At 35.6% G+C, this 19,713-nt stretch overlaps 1 protein-coding gene across 1 annotated transcript in view; it reads left to right on the top strand.

Moving 5' to 3' along the window:
• Window positions 1-19,713, top strand: part of IKZF3 (IKAROS family zinc finger 3) — a 42,086-nt gene that overhangs the window by 722 nt on the left and 21,651 nt on the right. The window contains exons 2-6 of the mRNA XM_015832197.1: window positions 971-1,024; window positions 1,918-2,031; window positions 14,714-14,977; window positions 15,430-15,597; window positions 17,386-17,502. Of these exons, the coding sequence (XP_015687683.1) occupies window positions 971-1,024; window positions 1,918-2,031; window positions 14,714-14,977; window positions 15,430-15,597; window positions 17,386-17,502 (717 nt within the window). The remainder of the gene's footprint in view (window positions 1-970; window positions 1,025-1,917; window positions 2,032-14,713; window positions 14,978-15,429; window positions 15,598-17,385; window positions 17,503-19,713) is intronic.

Here is a 19,713-nt window from a genome sequence, read left to right as displayed (position 1 = left end):
CACCTTTAAGAGAGGGAAAATGGATTAATCTTCATCAAAGGCAGTTGTAGATCATTTTGCAGTTGATCAGTTTTGCAATAAACAGACCAACCATGCAAGGAAAAGAGCCTATGAAAAACATCAGGCCATGTTATTGGCCTATATGTCCTGGGTGGGAAATGTCTGGGCAGTTGAGAAGCACTGGATGGGCTAAAACAGTGTTTCTCAACCTTGACAATTTTAAGGCATGTGGACTTCAACTCCCAGAATTCCACAGCCAGCAATGCTGGCTGTGGAATTCTGGAAGTTGAAGTCCACATGCCTTAAAATTGTCAAGGTTGAGAAACACTGGGCTAAAAGCCCTTTTTTTCACACCTGGATTGGATTCAGAGTTAGGATGGAAATGGTGCACCTCTCAGACGCCTTTCATTTCCATTCTTATCTTCTTTTTTTTCTCAAAAAGAAGAAAGAAAAAGTGGCAATTGAGCAACTTGCCACAAAACTTCAATATGATCCTGTATTGAGGTGCATACATGAGGGTACAGGTTGTCCAACCCTATCCTAAGTAAATTTCAGAGGAGGTCAAAGAAGTCACAATGTAGCAAGGACCATGCAATAACGATGCAAATCTGAACTAGGCTCAGTTTGCAGATACATTCATTAAATTTTGCATCAGAATCTACCCAGGAATTATATGCATTACTTTAAGAATGAATTTTCCATGTTCTCTTCTGATAATTTATTTGTACCTGGAAGTCTGGGAATATAGTTATTACATGAATTCCATTGCAAGTATTACAAGACTTGCTGTATAGATTTCTTTCAGAGCTGTTACTTTGGGAAAAGGCTCTAACTCGAAAGGTCATTTTACAAAATAATAATACTGTACAGTTCTGAGCCCATGGAATCCCTGGACCTGCTTGTGCTACTGAAGTGATACAGTACAGAGTTTACAAAGACTGAATTCTTTCTTTGGGTTTTCCTGTTCTAGATTCCCCAGTTGGCCTGGACCTCAGCCTTTGTCAAGAACAGACAGAACATGCAGGTTTGGGCCATTGAACTTTTCTCATTTCCTTCCTTCAATCAATCTGTTTATTACAGCCATAAGGCCAGACATAATCAAAGTATAACAGCAGTGACAATTTTACTTCCATATTTACAGAATATAAAACCATCAAACAATCAATGTAATATAATCTGAAATTCTCAAAATAAAACATCATATTAAAATTTTTCAGACCTTGATAATGGTGCGACGTATTGTGCAAATGGTGGCACAAAATTGGGCAACCTGAATTGATATTTTTGGATCCTTATCCGAAAGTAGCAACTTTAGATAAAATTCATATCCCCTACCTGGAAACTTCTTCAATATCAGATATATAAGAATCTGTCTAGAGTCTTTATATAAAGAACAATGAAGCAGCGTATGGCTTAGGGCTTCTATAGATCACCACACGGACACCAGCGAAGGTGCATAGGAGTGCCCTTAATCCATCCAAAAAGGACTGCCAAGGGCAACACATCCAGCCTGGCTAAGGTGAAAGCTTTACGAAATTTCAAAATTGTAATGGAAAATAGATAAGAAGCTGGGAAGAATCCTTCTGGAAGCAAATGACAAATATTGGAATGTGCCACCTTACTTAAGTTTTGTTTGCCTTAAAAAAGCTTCTTACCTACTTACAACATTTTGGAAAATGGTGCAAACCAACAACAATCCTCCCTATGAGAAGCTTTATTATATAAAACTTAACAAACTTATTTATCTTCCTACCTGAGCGCTTATTATTAAGCCTTTGCTATATTATCCAATACTCAAAGCACCCAGTACCTAAAGAATGACCTAAATGTTTCAAACCTCATTAAAATTCATGCTACAGCGATTCATCATCTTCCTCATCATTTGTCTTTGTCTTCTTTTCATTAAAACTGCACCAGGTTTACGGGATAGTTTGAATGATGGCAGTCGTAACACATACCGTGAAATAGAAAACATGCAGAACAGTGAAGATGTGAAAGAATATAATTTGGCTAATGGAAGAGAGAGAGAAGGTAAAGTATAAATTGTAAAACTAAAATTCATATATATATATATATATATATATATAATAAATAAACTACCACAAATCTATTGTTTGTACAGGTAGTCCTAGACTTACGGCCACAATTGAGTCCAAAATTTACGTTGGTAAGTGAGATATTTTTTAAGTGAATTTTGCTTCATTTTACAACCTTTCTCACCACAGTTGTTAAGTGAATCATCGCAGTTGATAAGTTAGTAACATGGTTGTTAAGTGAATCTGGCTTCCCCATTGATTTTGCTGGTCAAAAGATTGCAAAAGGTGATCACATGACTTTGGGTCATAGCAACTGTGATGAGTCAGTTGCCAAGCATCTGAATTTTGATCACATGATCATGCAGATGCTACAAAGGTCATAAGTGTGAAAAATGCTCATAGGTCAATTTTCAGTGTTGTTGTAACTTTGTACGGTCACTAAATGAACAGTTGTAAGTTGAAGACTACCTGCAATAGCATCATTGTGAAGATGTCAATACAGCAATGTCTTCCATAATCTGAATGGGTCTGCTGGGCTTTTAGACATATAGGACAATGTTTGTGGGGACTTGGGGATGGGAGTGAGGAATGAGTAGATATTGTGGAACAGACACAGGACAAAGATTTGTTGATGGGAAGCAGGAAGTATATGGATAGCAAAAACAGAAGAGGGTCAAATCTTGACTCCTGGGTTATAATCTGACTTGTTCTTGCAAAATTGTCACTGACTGCAGCTTTAGATTGAAATGGGTAGTAATAGCAAAACTGTATGACTGAATCCTAACAGAGAAGAAACCCTCTCCAGGTAGAAAAGCTACAAGTTTGGAAGAATTCAGAGGGCAAATCTACTCATTTTTTTCACCAACAGACTTTAGCTCGAAACGTTGACTTTATCTCTTATAGAGTTAGCAGAACAGTAACTGTCTATGCATCAAAAAAAAGTGATAAGCAACAGGGGAGATAAAAAGGAAAAGGTCATGAACTTCCTCTTTATGTCCCTGCACTGCAGAGACTTTAAAGTTTAAGCCCAAAAAAAGGGGGAGACGAGGGAGGGAGGGAGAAGGACTAATTTTATATGTTTAATATATTCTATTATATTAACACTGAACAAAAGTAGCCCATTCAGACAAACAAACAAACAAACAAAAAGAAGGCAGCCAGGTCTGAACTTATCATGTTTCTGGCACAGCCACTGTTTTTAATGCTTCTTTTCCAGAGAAGACAAATTCCTGGCTGCTGCTACTGGAAATTTCTCCCTACCTCATTATACCCACTTAAAGGTATTTAAACACCACTTAAAGGTGTTTAAATCACTCCAACATTCCTCTTTTCCACACTGCTATTGCATGTTTGTATAACATACAGTATGAAACATATCATGGCTTCAAGTGTGTCTTGATTATATAACATTAAATGGCAACACCTGGGTTCTTACAATATGTCAAAGCACACGCTAATGAAGCTCCTTTTTGTGTTGCTTAGTGTGTTGTGTAAACTAAGGGTGATCATTTTCAAATATGTATTTTTTTCATTTGCCACTACACTGGTCTCTCCCCCATTACAACCCTATTTATTTTATTTATTTTTCAAGACTTAATAGCCATTTAATCAAAACTGATTCTGGAAGTTCCAAAATCCAACTTCCCTTCCTCTCTAGTCCATCGTGCCCTGGCCAACCAAACTTCAAGAATCTAGGAAGAATAGCAAAAATATATCACCTTTGCAAAGATGATATATTTTTGCTACTTTTCCTAGATTCTTGAAGTCTAGGTTTTCACATCAGTCTTAAGTTTTCCATACCACTATTGTTCATAGCTATTCCTGTAAGCAACCAGCAGGCTTAAGCTTAATTTTGTATTGCTAATTCAAAATTAAGAATTTTGGCCAGAGTTTTCTGAAACCCCCCTAGCAGGGCATATGGTGAAGAATGAAAAATAAAAACAGAAAAGGGATTGGTCATCGCTATTGTTGGCACTGTTCTATATAAGTTTTTAACAGGCCATTTCTAGCATGCTGCCTGTTCAATACTATACCTCCGAAAAAATGCTATCCTTAGAAAGTGCTGTCCATCCATCATGGAGTAAGAGATTTTGTTTTGTCTTCCTCAAGCAAAAAAACTTCCTACGTGCACAGTCCTCTTTCAGTTTTCAGTATGATCATATTACATTCAAAATAACAGAATAACAGAGCTGGAAGGATCCTTGGACGTCTTCTATTCCAACCCCCTGCTCAAGCAGGAAACCCTGTACCATTTCAGACAAATGGTTGTCCAATCTCTTCTTAAAAGTCCTAATCCTTTGCACAGAAGTTGCAGCTGAGAGTCTTGTATGCAAATCCTCCTCATATTAACACCTGTTTGTATAAATAGACCATTTTTCTGCTCTGCTGACAGATAAGTAGCATCTTGTAGCATCTGCCAGTCAGAGAAGTAAGGACAGCTCCATGTTTTTGTGAACTCCACTTCCAGAAGTAAAAGATTCATGGAAATATGTTGTCTGTGCATAGAAATACATTTCTTAAACCACTTGCTCTCTCTAGCAATAAGTGACATTGAAGTTTGTGTCAATGAGTATTGCAAGCATCATTTGATATTGCATAGGACTTCCATAGACCTTTGAAGGAACATAGTGATAAGATTGAGAAAGCCTGGGCATATGAAATAGCTTTTTTAAAAGAAAAAGAAAACAAAAAAAAGATAACAAAACTATGGGGAAGAGATAAACAGCAATAGGTACAGAAGTCACTTTTTCTCATAAAAAAATGAAGACAGTTTTTGTGTCTTCATTCAAAAGGGTCAAAATACTTCTGTTGAAGTTTCAAACAACTTCTTAAAAGACATGTTTTTTCTACACGGGAATTTGAAATCATAGATTTGGTGCATGCAAAACAGGAAAAATAAGTGCAGCGTAAGTGGTCCTACTTCAGGCTCTTAAATTAACTGGTGTGGTGATGGTGGTGTTTAACAGGCAGGAAAGAGGAACAAAGAAAGTGGGAAAATCAGCCAAAAGAACATTCAGGCTTGTAGCTGAGGTTCCAGCCACCCTTGCCTTAGAAGACATGTGGTTGTGCTAGGAAAGGAAATGCTGTGTTTTTCTAGTCAGAAAATTAGATCTTGTGTACCGTCCTACTGAGTTAGAAAGTGGGGTGCAGCTGAAAAAATTAATAAAGCTATTTTTTTAAAAAAAATAAAATAAAATAAAAGTAGGGTGCAGGTGTGGGTGATGTAGCAAACTCAGCTGATATTTTTCATCAGAGGTTAACTCATCAAGCAATTATAGAAAGGATTTAAAACAGCAAAAAGTTCTTGGAACCTGGCTCACTACAGTGGCATGGCCTTTGTTTGATTGTGGCCATGGTTTGAAACTCATAGTCAGGTTTTATCGTTTCTTTTTCTCTTATTTTAATAAAACATAATTCTGTATCTAAGAAATCAAGGGATGTGAAGTACTCCTGTATTTCCCTTCTTCTTTCAGTATATATACCACTTAACACAAATCTCAGTGCACCTTCAAGGCAAGTCTTCTTTTCTAAAGATATTTAACTGTTAAGCATATGTTTAGCCATAGGAAACAAAGAGATATATAGACACAGAGCCAGGGATAACATACAAAGAAACATACAGAGAGCAGCACATATACATAAACAAACATGGTGCAAAAATCATATATATGAGCGCATAAGTATATGATTTTGCACAGCTGTCCTTGTATATGTAAACTACAGGTAGTCTTCATTTAACAACCATAATCAAATCTGGAATTTTGATTGGAAATCATTGCAGTCTCTGCGTGACCTGACTCAATTTTATGATCGTTGTTATGACAGTTGTAAAGTGAGTCACCATGATCGTTAAAGCAAATCACATGGTCATTAAGTGAATCACATGATCATTAACTGAATCCATTCTCCTGAATGGAATTTTTTGACATAAACAAGCAAAAGGTGTCATAAATCATGGCCAGGTAATTATGCAATGCTACAAGTGATTGTGGGCTGGTTGCCAAATGCCTGAACATGACAAAGGTGAGGGGGTGTGTGGGTGATAGCAGTCATAATTTCGAGGATGGGTCATAAGTAACTTTTTTGGGGAAGTCTGTCATAACTTTGAATGATTGTTAAATGACTAGTCATTAAGCAAGGACTACCTGTATTTAGACTCAAAGAATATGAAGTATGTCAACTTAGCTCTTCATGTTGATCCCTCAAGCCTATAATTGCTTTGCTAGTGACATTAGATCTTCAGTCTCTCAGGCAGAAGATTTTTCTATCCTGTAACTTTAAACATGGAAATGCTGGAGATTAAAACTGAAACCTTATTCAATAAAGATATGCTCCGTAAGTAAGCTGTGCCCCCCTTGCTTCCCCCATCTATAGTATTCTTTATTATAGATTTGCCTGCCTTCATTTGCATTCAGTTATGATTTACTTATGCTTAATCAGTGATTGCTCAATGACAAATCCAGTACGGGTTTGTTCTTCAACATTACTCTTAATTTATAAAGTGGCTATATTGAGTTCATTTTGACTTCTCACATCACATAAATGAGTTCCATAAATATATAAATTAAGTATCTGACCTGGAACTCTACAATCCCAAAATCCCTTTCACTATTCAGGAATTTGTTATGAAGCTAGTTTATTTGGAATGGGCTTTTTGATATAGGAAAATAACAATATCAATCATCATCAATGTAATATTTAGTTATACTTTCTGAGATAAAATTGCTTCAAATACCTGGATGCTTCTATATTGGAAGCATAAGTTACAGCATAAGATTTAAAAATCTTAATAGTTTTCCATGTCATTTCATAAGAATGGCCCTTCCCTTCCCTTCCCTTCTTAGAGGTAAACCAATTTGTACTCTACATTCATGCTTCGTAGGGAATTCAGAAAGTTTTGTTGCTATTTTTAACTTGTGAAATTTCCACCAGGTGTTTACTGTCTGTTTGAGTTCATTGAGGCATCACCCCAAAACTGAATTATTTAAATGAAAAACAAGAACAAGTTCAAAACTAATCCCTTCCTACCCCAGTATTTCAGTGGACTGAAAAAAGGAGCCCCCCCAAAAAAACCAAACTCAGATCCACAAGGCACTTTCTTTTTATGAAAACTACACCTCTGCAATTTCTTCCCACTTACAGTTTACCAGAACCATAGTGTAAATGAGTAAAATATAAGGTTTAGAACGATGGATATTAAGAGTGGAATAGTGTAAAAGAAATAATGGATAAATGGCTCCTTGCTGTGAACCATGCACAGAAGCCAAACTACGTGTTACCCTCCTAAGCTAACAAGTTACTAAGTTAGCTTTTATGTCTATAAATTCTTCAGACAAACAAGACACTGAGATCAACATCAATATTCTTTCTCCATTCTTTTGTTACCAGTTTTTCTCAATGGTAAATGCTAAAAGATACACATTCTTCTCTGAAGTTGATATACATTTTCCATCAGGACCATTCATCTTTTAAAATAGATTTTGTGATAAGAGATGGATTTTTCTAATTCAGATTTTTTTTTACTTGCTTTGAAGGATCAGGTATAGTGCCTAATTTTAGGTCAGGATAGAGTCCAGTCACTTAGACATTTGATCCTGTGGCAGACTGTGCACATGGCTTCATTTCTTCCTTTGTTTATAAACATAGCAAGATTCAGCCATTATTGTGTAATTGTACAATTCAAGGCCATTTTTATCTCTGTAATGCAGTGTGGGAAAGCCTTTGTAGTAGCAATTTGGTGAAATATTTTACATCTTCAAAAAATTATGAAGAATGAAGGATACATAGCAATTTAACATCACAGAATGGTACAGGTGGAAGTTACTTTAGTTATCCAGTAAATACAGGATTTGCTAGAACATCTGTTTGTAGAACTCCAGGAAAAAAAGAGAACCAGCATGATCCAGAGGCTGATAACTCATTTAGTCCTGAAGGTCCTCTTGTCGGTGACTTAAAGGGTTTTTTTTTGTTGTTGTTAGGTGGGTAGGCGGGTAAAACAGCCATAATACTGTTTTAGCTATTCTGACAGTTAGTGAAAAACCAATGGACTGGGAAAATTAACCAGTTAAAAACTCTAATGCTGAAGAAATGGTAAGAATTATTTTGCTCACTTTGTAATATGAATCATCCTGATCCACACTTAATAAAACAGCACAAAGTAGCTATCCTTTCATTTTTGCACTTCTCTGTGTTTTATGATAGTTTAATGTAACAATGAGTTACATTAATTAGGAAGAAAAACAAAGAAAGATGATTTGAGGTTAGTTTTAAATTAGATCTATTTAACTACTTAATTATTTAAAATCTCTCTCTCTTTCTCTTAATTTCATCTATCTATTTATCTCTCTCTCTCTTTCTCCACCCACCCANCTCTCTCTCTCTCTCTCTCTCCATCCATCCATCCATCCATATGATAAAACCTATTAAAAGGGGAACACATTTTCATGCCTTCTTTTTTTCAAAAATTAAACTGAAATTGTAAATTGGTGCAGAAATCAAATTGAATGAAGTTGTGAATAAAAAGGTATAGAAAGTAGCAGACAGATTTGTCTTTCCATATACATATATTGCTATCCTTGTGTGGTTCCTAGTGAAACTATATTTGATGTTGCATTTGTGAGTTCTGGAAATAAAAATTTGCTTCTGATATTAAAACCTGGTATTAATCCTGAGTTCTGAAAGAAGTAAGAGATTGAGTCAGGCAGGAACAAATCAATGGTGGGATTCAGCCAGTTCACACCAGTTCAGCAGAACCGATAGCTAATTTTTTGTTGCTCAGGCCCAGAATGGACTTCCGGAAGCAGCATCCACACCGAGAACCGGTTGTTCACATATTTGAATCCCACCATTGGAACAAATGTATAGCTGGGTAAACAATTGCTTTTTTATGACACTTTGGAAAAGTTTGCAATCTGATTGGTGATCCTTCTCTACAGTTTCAGTAGCCTTAAAATTCTGTGGTTAAGAGGACCTACTGTATCTACTTGCAATACTCAAAAGAGTTTAAGTAATTTCTGTGATGTTCAGTGGAAATGTCAGGTTAGGTAAAAGGTGTGATAATTTTAAGGCCATTTTCGGAAGCAAGTACTGAGATAATCCATGTGTTAACCTACATAATAAATTCTCTGTTAGTACTCCAAACATCATTCACATAGACTGTTAGAGCAGGGCTTTTCAACCTTTTCACCCATTGTACCACTTTTAGGATATGGCAATATTCGAGTACCACCAGTCGCCTAGCAAGGTGTCAAAAACTTGATGACCAAAAAAAAAAAAAAGGAAAAAAGTGATAAAGTACAGGTAGTCCTCGACTTACAACAGTTCGCTTAATGACTGTTCAAAGTTATAATGGCACTGAAAAAAGTGCCCCCCAAGCCACAGCCGAGCAAGACACCTGCCTGTCCACCCAGTGGCGCTCTTCCTCCTGTTCGAGGTTTTCATTATTGTGAGCATTTCTGTTGGGGATTGGCAGCAGAGGTGGGGTGGGAGGGGTGTTTGGTTTTTATTCCCTCCGTCTGCTGGGTGGTTGTAGGAGGTTTTGGTCACTTCACATGACCCTGGGACACTGTGACCGTCATAAATATGAATCAGTTGCCAAGCATCTGAATGTAAATCACAAGATCCTGGAGATGCTGCAACATTCCAGCTGATCGGCGCTTCTTCTGGGCTCAGCGGAAGTGCCAGGATCAGCACCGAGCTCCAGATGGAGCCCGGCCCTGATCCTGGTGCTTCCACTGAGCCCTGACAGCCCCGAAGAAGTGCCAATCAGCTGGAAAGCGGCACTGATCCTGGTGCTTCCGCTGAGCCCTGACAGCCCTGCAGCTCCCGCCATCTTTCGCTCAGGCTTGTGCGGTGCTGCCTCCGGTTCAGCTCATTCCCCTCCCCCGCTACCACTTTTCTAGGATGGTCGCATACCACCTGCCAGGTGCCAATGTACCACAGGTGGTACCCATACCACTGGTTGAAAAGCCCTGTGTTAGAGGGCCACTTTTCCTCAAGCATTCAAAAAAGTACTCAAATTTCCTCTGATACATTAATTTGATTTTTGCTACCATCTGCATCATGTGTTTCTGGGAATGGCCCCAAAGAATCTCAGTGTGCTTTTATTGTAATGTGGATGCATCCTAAATATTAATAAGACACAAGACATTTATAAGCTAAGAAAAATAGGACAAGAAAATCCTGCTACTGATGTTACCTAGTCTGGTAACGTATTGTTCAGAAATTAAATTGAAACAATCTTGGAGAGCAAACCACTGCCAAAATTAAGTAATTTTTAACTACTTTTGCCTGGAGGCAATGTAATCAAATTTGTTATAGCTATGTAAGAGGTTGGAGTATGTGTGTGGGGAGGGGGGGCTGCAATGATGTTTTGCTGCATCAAACTCTTAAAGCTAATTGACTGCTGTCAACACATTTCTAACACCTTTTTAATAGGATATTTAGGAAAGGGTGACCTACACATTACTATTATATGCCTTATATACTGATGGAGGGGGTTGTGTACCAAGCCAAACGTCTACAAGCATGAGGTGTCTTTATCTTGGAATTGTTATAATAAATCAGGTGTGACATTATTTTGTCCCATTATGATGACTGAATTCCTGCTATTTGGGTGCATTCTTATTATTTAAGTATAAATAAGAATATTATAAGAGTTTGCAACTTGGAAGTTGTTTCATTTGAAATCTTAGGACCCTGCCAACTAGTGTGGGTAAAATAAGGCTTTCTTAGTCATGAGGACAAAAATTTCCTTTTCAAATAAACAAAAAAGAAAATATTCCTAGGTGGGAACAAGATGATTGAATTCAGTGCGATTTTATTTACGTCAGTAAATAAATAATGTTAAATCAGGTATATTTTCAGAAATTGCCTCCTTTTTTTTTTTTGCTAATCTACAATGTACTGATTTGCACTATTACAACACTATTGTGATGATTGCTGGGATAGATAGATAAAATAAATCTGAGTTTCCAAAGCAAGACTGAATTTTTGGAGAAGTTAAATTTAGCTTGTGGAATGTTTCTTTTCTTTCATATTATATTGGCTGTCCTGTGAAACCCATTTCACAATATGGATAATGATTCTAGCTCAGGAAACTCATCTAGTTTTATCCCAATTGTATTTTATTTTAAACTTTCAAGAAGGTCCTTCTTCTATAATGGAAAGCAGTTTTAGTTGTATATATGAGGTGAGATGACAGAGAAAGCCACTTTTCTTCCCAGTGAGTAATTTTATATGGGAGGGAAGGTGAGAAGAAATAATATATTAAAAATATAGGTAAGAACTGATAGATTTTTAAAAGGACACTGTCAATAAAAGTATGGTAATTTCCAGGGATTTTTTTTGTCATAGAACGGCCAGAACGGAGTTCAGGCACCTTTTTTGGATGGAACCTTGTAGGCTAGGCAAGGCGGGTTGTATGATGTGTGTGAGTTCTGGCACCTTTTTTTTTTTTTTTTTTTTTACAAAAAAAGCACTGATAATTTCAGAGTAACATCCTTAAATTTCAGTAGTAGTTATTGTCAGCTAAATATACACAGAATGGCAAACTAAACTACAGTATCCTCTATAGGTTTGGTCAGATGGTTTACTGGTTTACTGAATTCAATGAGATGTATTGGATTCTTTCCAGTTTTCATCTGTTGATGAGTTTTTTCAATTTTCAGTAGGCAGTAAAAAAAACCATTATAGTGTCATAGTTAAGATGTTGGATGATATTGGGAAAATTCTGGTTTCAGTCTGTCCTGGAAATTCCCTCCCTCCCTCCCTCTTTCAGGGGGTTATGATGAAGGGAAAAAAGTGGAGATAGCATTGAGTACCAGGATACAAAAAGCAAAGTAAAAATCTAATAAACTGTAATGGGTTGAATGTGATAGGATTTAAGGAAAGCTTCCAGATCAGATTTCTTTTTTTTTTAACCAAGCAAGCATACTGCCATGAGCATGTTTTTTATACTCTAGAAGTAAGCTATCAGGCAATGCAAGACTATCTTTTGCTGGTCAGACTATTTATTTAATTATCTATCCAATTTACTGGCCACCCATCTTAGCACATTATATCTTTGGGAGGCTTACAATATTATTTAAATTGTGTTGCTTGTGATCAAACAGCTATTTTCTCAGTTTTGGTTTTCTGCCAGCACATGTTTTCCACTGACTTTTTAAACAAAGCATATTGAAAAGCTCAAGGTTTTCTTTGGGGGAGCTTTCCACAGCTGGAGCATGATAAAAAAGTCTGGAGGAAGATTCAGGTGCATCCTTTCAGTTTCCTACCAGAAGCTATCAAAGGCTGAGATGCTTATATAAAAGCAGGTGGTTTAGAAGAAAGGCAAACAGCAGATATTTTTACCATGGAGGAATCTCCAAAGAAAAAAGAAAAATATCAGAATGAGTTATATATACATAGTGGAGTTCCCAGAAAAAGAAAAAAAAGAAACTCCCCAAATAGAGGACTGTTTTTTTTTTGTGCAACAACACCACCACCACCAAAACCTGACTTTTTGGAACAGTGGCAATTTTATGTGAAAAGGATTGGCACGATTTGTAGCATCTGATTGTTTCCAGAATTCAGCACTGGAAACACCTTTGTAGGCAGTGCTAATAAATAAAGCAACGTGAGTTTTCATGAGTTTTCTAAAAGACATTCCCCTTTTCTGATTTCCTCTTTCTCTTGCAAAACGTCTCCTTGGTATTGAACTGCAAAAGCTGAAGGCCACTTTTTCTGCTTAACTGGTTACATCTCACTGCCATAGATTCCTTCACAGCCTTAGCTAAGGAAATGTTCTTTATGAAGGCTTCTTCTCATTCAGAATTTGCAGTACAAAAGTTGTGAAAAACATTGTAGTTCATATCCACTTAGGATGGTTGAAAGAGTAAGGTAGATTCATAGCTATCACTTTAAGAATTTTAGAATATTGAAATTATTTTTGTTTTGGGGACTTTCATATATTATTATTATTATTCCAGCAAGAGAATACATTTTAGCAATGCTTCCAAAAGGTCTCAAATAAGATGTTATTTATGTGCTACCTCATGGAGTTTCTGAAAACACAGAATACTCAACTTTTTTCTTTGAATTGGGATGTATCAACTTCTTTCACAACCCATATGGACAGTTCTAAACCAACAACTACAATTGTACTGCTTATTCCTCCCATCCTGCAATCTCCTATTGTCTAATCCACGGGTCTTCAACTTAAAAACGTTAAGACTTGTGGTCTTCAACTCCCAGAATTCCTGTGCCAGCCATGTTTTAAAGTTGGAGACCTCTAATACCTGGATTTTTCAATGTCTAAGCATAGTACTTACCTTCTATCTCTATCTAACTCCACATTATTCAGTTCACCCAGATACACGTTGGCATGGTTGATTGATTGACTTTTTGGTTTATGGTCTCAAACCAATAAATAATGGTATAGTCATAGGAAAAGGATGTACAACATTGCTAAAATACCATAATTACAATTTGCTTTGCAACAAAGTCCTGATGGCTGGAAACTTTTTGTATATGTACAGTATATTTATAATTAACTCTCTTTCATATCACTTGCCTTCAACCTGTATAGAATTTACAATTACAGATATATAGTTATAGAATATACAGTACCATATGGAGAAGAAGACTATGAACAATTCCTTTTCTTTTGAGACACTGTTATTCACAAATTGAAAAGAGAATGAACATTGATTGGTAGACTGTTCTCTCCAAATATCCCACTTACAAACATAAACTGAAAACATAATCATATCCAAACTATTTTAGTGACTTGCCACAAATGTTTCCAAAGTAGTGGCCATCACTTCTAAAAAAAGAAACTCTTGATAGAAGTTAGCATTTGAGCTAATATTACCTCTTCCAAGTTCCAACTTATTTTGAATGCCAGCAAATCTGTTTTGTAATGTAAGTGATGTCAAGGGGAATGAGTACTCAGAATGCACTCCTGTTACTTGAAATCCATTATCACAATGCTTATGCTGGAGAGAGGCAGTTTTTAGGAAACTGAAAATAAAGTTCCCCTTCATTCAGAATCAATTTACCACATTTATATTTGCTAAATGGAATGTCAGTCTGTACTGCTGAGCAATGAAAATCTGGAAGGAAAATAATATCTGCAGGTAAGGCTCATTAAACAATTTAAATGAATGTTTTCTAAATCAGAACATAAAAGAACATTTCTGTCTCAATCTGAATGTTCAGTTTAAAGTTCTATTCAGTTTTGACATCAGAATTGAGAGAGCCAGTCAAACGTGCTGGTTAAGGCACCAGGGTAGAAATGGTGAGATAGTGAGCCCTGCCTTAAGCACAAAGCCAGCTGGCTGACTTTGGGACAGTCAGTTTCTCTCACCCCTAGGAAGGAGACAACCACTCTCCTCTCCCCTTCCCTCCCCTCCTCTTCCCTTCCCTTCCCTTCTCTTCCCTCCTCTCCTCTCTTTCCTCTCTCAGAAAATATTGAATGTAATGGTAGGATTTTATTGATCTATAGTACATTTCATTGTGCATATGACTGATTAATCTTATCAAAGAAGTTGAAAAATATGGAGAAAGGAAATAAGAAAATGTAAAAATTACTATTCAACATCATTTTAAATAATAATAATTAATAATAATTATACTCTTCCTTCTGTGGACTCTTATATTTATGCTTTATTTTGGGACCATGTTGATGTTCTTTCCAGAAGACAGCATGCTTAAAGTCAAAAGTGACTATGATGAAAAACAAGATGGAATTTTGAAGTCTGAGCCGGTAGAAACTGGAGAAGAACCCAGGATCCTTTATAACTACAGGCCGGAGTACGGAGACTATGACAATATGGAACTGGAGAGGCATTCTGAACCATATGACCTTGTCAAATCAAATACTGCAAAACTGAAGTGTGACATTTGTGGATTAGGCTGTGTCAGCCTCAATGTTCTGGTGGTTCACAAGCGTAGTCATACTGGTAATTACCATTCATTCAGAAGCAAGATCTCATTTGAAAATACTTGATCTGAGGCTGTTCCAGTAGCCATTGCAATGCACTAAGTTGGGCAGAGTCCAGGTAGTGATCAAGCAAGATAGGATGGCCCATTTAGGGGGCATACATATGTATGTATGCTGGAGGGGGGGGGGAAGAATACCTTAAAGTTGTTACTCTTATGCATTCTAAAAGGAAATTGTTTTGGTAAAAAAGCCATTCATTGGCATCTGGGGGAAACTGTGCTATACAATCAGAAACAGAGATTTTTCCCTTCTCAACCAACCCTTTATTGCATTAAGCCTTCTACTAGCTCAGGCCTCTGCTCTGACAAGATAAATCAACCCCATAGTTCTTATGGCAGAATAATTTGAGTTTATCTTTAGTTAAGACTATAGTGCTTTAATAACCATTCCACCACACATGCTGTTTTTAAGGTGAGCGCCCTTTCCATTGTAATCAATGTGGAGCCTCATTTACCCAGAAGGGAAATCTTCTCCGCCATGTTAAACTTCACACTGGGGAAAAGCCATTCAAATGTCACCTTTGTAGCTACGCCTGTCAAAGAAGAGATGCACTCACAGGACACTTAAGGACACATTCTGGTAAGTTTATTTTTCTCAAGATTGATTGATTTAGTTCCTTTATTTCTGTTTTTATCAGCAGTACTTTAATTTCAATAATAACAATAACAATAATAATATGTTTTATAACCATAAATGAAAAAGTGAGTTCTTACCTAATCTACATCAATATCATATATATTCAATTTCATGATAGCTCCATCCAATTCCTGCATAATTTTGTAATTTTTCATGCATAAAATTTCATTTATTCTCTTCTTTTGCTATTGTTACTGCCATGTTTGTGTCTCTCTTTGTGTGGGTGTATTCTGCAATTCTATATATCTATTTGTTTCTCTTCTCAGATTAAAACATGGATCAGAAAATTGTGTTATTTGAGATAATCTATTTCTCAGCTAAAAATACATGTACTGGAAAGATATATATATATATATATATTCATTTTTACACCATATTGCATATACATTATACATTTGATCTAAGAACTGCAGGTCCATATTGTAAGCTGAGAAGTGGAAATTGGTTCAGTTTCTTTAACAATGATCAAATTCTCCTTCATATTAACCATGCAAAATCATTTTGCAAGCACAGCCTCTATAAGGATCTATTAATAACATCAAATTGATCGATTTTATTGTTGTTGCAAGTAAGGAACAACAATTCTAAGGGAAATGGACAGTTAAGAAATAGGAAATATACAGTAAATAAATAAACAGTATAAAAGATCCGGAGAGAGACAACTTTATTTTATATTAAGAAGGTATAAAAGATAAAGAAATAAAGAATTACAAAGAAATCTAGTCAATACCCCAAAGAAAGATTGAGAATACTGGTGGCACTTCTTCACTGCTATTATTTTTTTTGTGAACAAAAATTATCAGATGTATCTAAAGATAATTTGTTATTATTTTCAGGATTTGTGGCTTGCAATACTAAAAATAAGTGAAAATCGGAGCCATAGATTGTGCTGCAACAGCTCCTCCAGCTTCTGAGGCCCTTGCAGTCCTCTTCCACAAGGAAGAAAGAGAGAGGGAGGGAGGGAGGGAGGGAGGGAGGAAGGAAGGAAGGAAGACATTCCAGTAGCTCCTCTCACCTTTAGTTTATCCAATGTGGAGGACATTGACACAGCAATCTAATGCTCTACACTTTATGTCTGGACAGCTGAGATATAGCTGCAAAGAAGTCATGCTGGCATCTCCTTAATGGAACCTAAAGTTCAGGAACCATGAAGAGGTATTAAGCAAGAGGACTCATTAGCATGGAAACAGAGCTGCAGTAAAGCAAAGCAAATATCTAGCATTGCAGTGGTTTCCAGTACATCACTGATGAATCATATATTGTATAAATGAACTGAGGTTTCCACTGCTGACAGTATGGAAACACAAAAGTTCAAACAGAACCAACTTCTTCAAATCAAAAGGAGGGCTTGTGTGTCATGATGTCATTGTACAAATGTTGTCAATTAAGTAATTGACAATGCATGTAATATCATTTCTCACCCCCAATCCAAATCCTCCACAGACATTCATGAGATCATGGCTTTTTAAAGATTAAAATATCTTTCTTACGAAGCATTAGCCAGAGAAAGGGAAAAAAAAGCTTCTTCCTTCAGTTAATCAGATATATTTAGATTAGGAAATCAAACATTCCCAGCTTAGAGTATCTTTCGCTATTTCAGTCTTAAAGCTGATTGGGTATTTAACTTGGCAGGACTATTCTGGGGATTAACAGATTATGATTTGAAGTACTTGATATGTTAAAATGATATATTTATTACATAATATCTATAAACCAAATACTCATTTCTAGTGGAGAAACCATTCAAGTGTGAATTCTGTGGACGGAGTTATAAGCAGAGAAGTTCATTAGAGGAACACAAAGAAAGATGTCGGACATACCTCCAGAATGCTAGCCTCAGTGAAGCTGGTGAGCAGTTGGGAATTCTTCTTTTTTTTGTAATATATTTTATTGATTTTTTAAAAAAAACATAAATCACTTAATAATTGGTGAACAGTGTGTTGTCTGGGTTACTTTTGTAAAACAAACACTAACAATTGGTTTCTATAATCTATAATCTACATAATAGTTTTAGTTGATTTCCTCTTTTCCCAAAATATCCTCTTTTGCAAACATTGAGTTAATACAATTCTTATTGTTTTGATAGATAACAATTAAATATATATTTTCCCCAATAGTCCTAAAAATAAGAATCACATCAATATTTCTTTTCTATCCAATCATTCTGGTTGCATTATCATAGATCCTGTTACAGTCCTTATTTTAATTTGTTTCTCCCACCAAATTCTAGATATTCTTACTGGTTAAGATTTTCTCAAAAATTAATTACATTTAAGAATTTAATTTTATTTTTCCATATGAACCATCTCACACTTTTACATTTCTTAAGAAATAGATAAAACAGTAAAAAGAAAGGAAGAAAAGCAAGAGTAAAGAAGCATAAAAAATAACATACTACTTAAAATATATATCCCTCCTAAGCTAATATGTATTTATTTCCTAAATTTCTTATTCTTTTTAACCATAATTAAAATATGTTTAATCTTTAAACATTCCATTTAATACATCTAGTCATCTAGTCCTTTAACTCTTATTCAAAACATTTTATCCATTATAATTTTCTTGCATTCAATCACATTTAAATATCTAAAACATTTCCTTTATCTAAGTCATTTCAACTTTTTTATATTACTCATATCAAGAAAGAGAACAAAAAAGGGAAAAAAGCATACTATATTATATTAAGAGAATTCATCCCTCTTAGAGTGATATATATATATTCCAAAACTTTTCTATTTCTTTAACCATATTCAAACAAATGTTTCTTTTTTAAGTATTCTCTCTGGTAAGTCCCATTATCTATTTTCTTAGTTTCCACTTTAGTCTTTTTCTTTTGCCCAGTGTCTTTCTTAATCAATGTATTTTGCTCAATCAAAATACGTTACGTATGTTCGTAAATGTTGCTGTAGATATAAAAAGTAAATCAGGAGAAGTGTCTTTGTACGGGACTTCTGCCTTTTCATGTTTGTTGAAAATCTTTTTTCTTTTTCTTTTTCTCCGCTTCTCTTATCATTTCCTTTCTTTCCAATGTTCCTGACATCTCTACAGTCCATTTTATCAGATTGTTTTCTTGTCCTCAGATTTATTTTGTAGTCTTAAGGAATAAGTTGTTTTTTCCAATTCTTGTGAATTTTTTCCCACTAGGATTAAATCACATTTCCTTGTTTTGTTAAGTTCCATCTTTAAGTCTCTATTCTCAATTCTATATCCATTTACCTGTTTTATCTGCTCCTTCTCTGTTGTTTTCTGGGATTTTTGTTGTTGTAGAGTTAACTTGGAAATAGATTGATTTATATTTATATTTTGGATTTCTTTGTGGTTTAAAGTCATTGTTGTTTGAATTAGTTGCAGTATACTCTATATCTCCTCCTGTGACGTATTTATGTTTTCTTGATATGTTCTTTCTACATGTCTCTGATCCATGATAGCCAAGAATTTGAGTTTTCCTCTTCCTTTCTTTTCTCTGTAAATAGCTTTAGAGTCCCAGTTAGGTAGATATTTGTAATTCAAATAGTTCAAAAAAGATTTCCCCCCTGAAATTTATAATTCTCTCTTTGTCTACAGCCCAGATTATTGTCTTTTTTTGTCACAGCTGTTCTTTATTGTTAAAGCTTTGAAGGTCACAGACATAGATTAGCTTTTCCCAGATTTTGCCAAGTCTTATATTAAAGTCATAGCTGTCACAGTCTTCATCTGCCAATAGGTGTCAGCAACTATTTGTTTTTTAATTCCAAAATGAACAATTACTGTATCTCTGAAATGAGAGTCTTAACCATTAAAACAATTTTAGATTTATCCAAGTTTAAGTTTTAAGTTTCAAGTTTTATATTTATTTCACTTCCATATATTTTGATCCTCCATAAAAAGATTAATTTGCCGCTTCCTTTAGTATAAGGGTGGGGCGGAAATCCCCCTCCTTCCCTTTCAGAGGGATTTTGCTTCTTGGGGATCTTTTCCAGGAAATTAAATGTAAAAGAGAAAAGAGAAGATGAAATTCCTCACCCAGTTTCAAGCACGCTGTTCACAGTTGTGCTGGTTAGTGCTTTTGGACTTCGGTTG

Source organism: Protobothrops mucrosquamatus, unplaced genomic scaffold, assembly GCF_001527695.2.
Source record: "Protobothrops mucrosquamatus isolate PMUCROS unplaced genomic scaffold, P.Mucros_1.0 scaffold1, whole genome shotgun sequence".
NCBI lineage: Eukaryota > Metazoa > Chordata > Lepidosauria > Squamata > Viperidae > Protobothrops > Protobothrops mucrosquamatus.
Note: the sequence above shows the minus strand (reverse complement) of the source record. Positions and strands in the feature narration are given on the sequence as shown.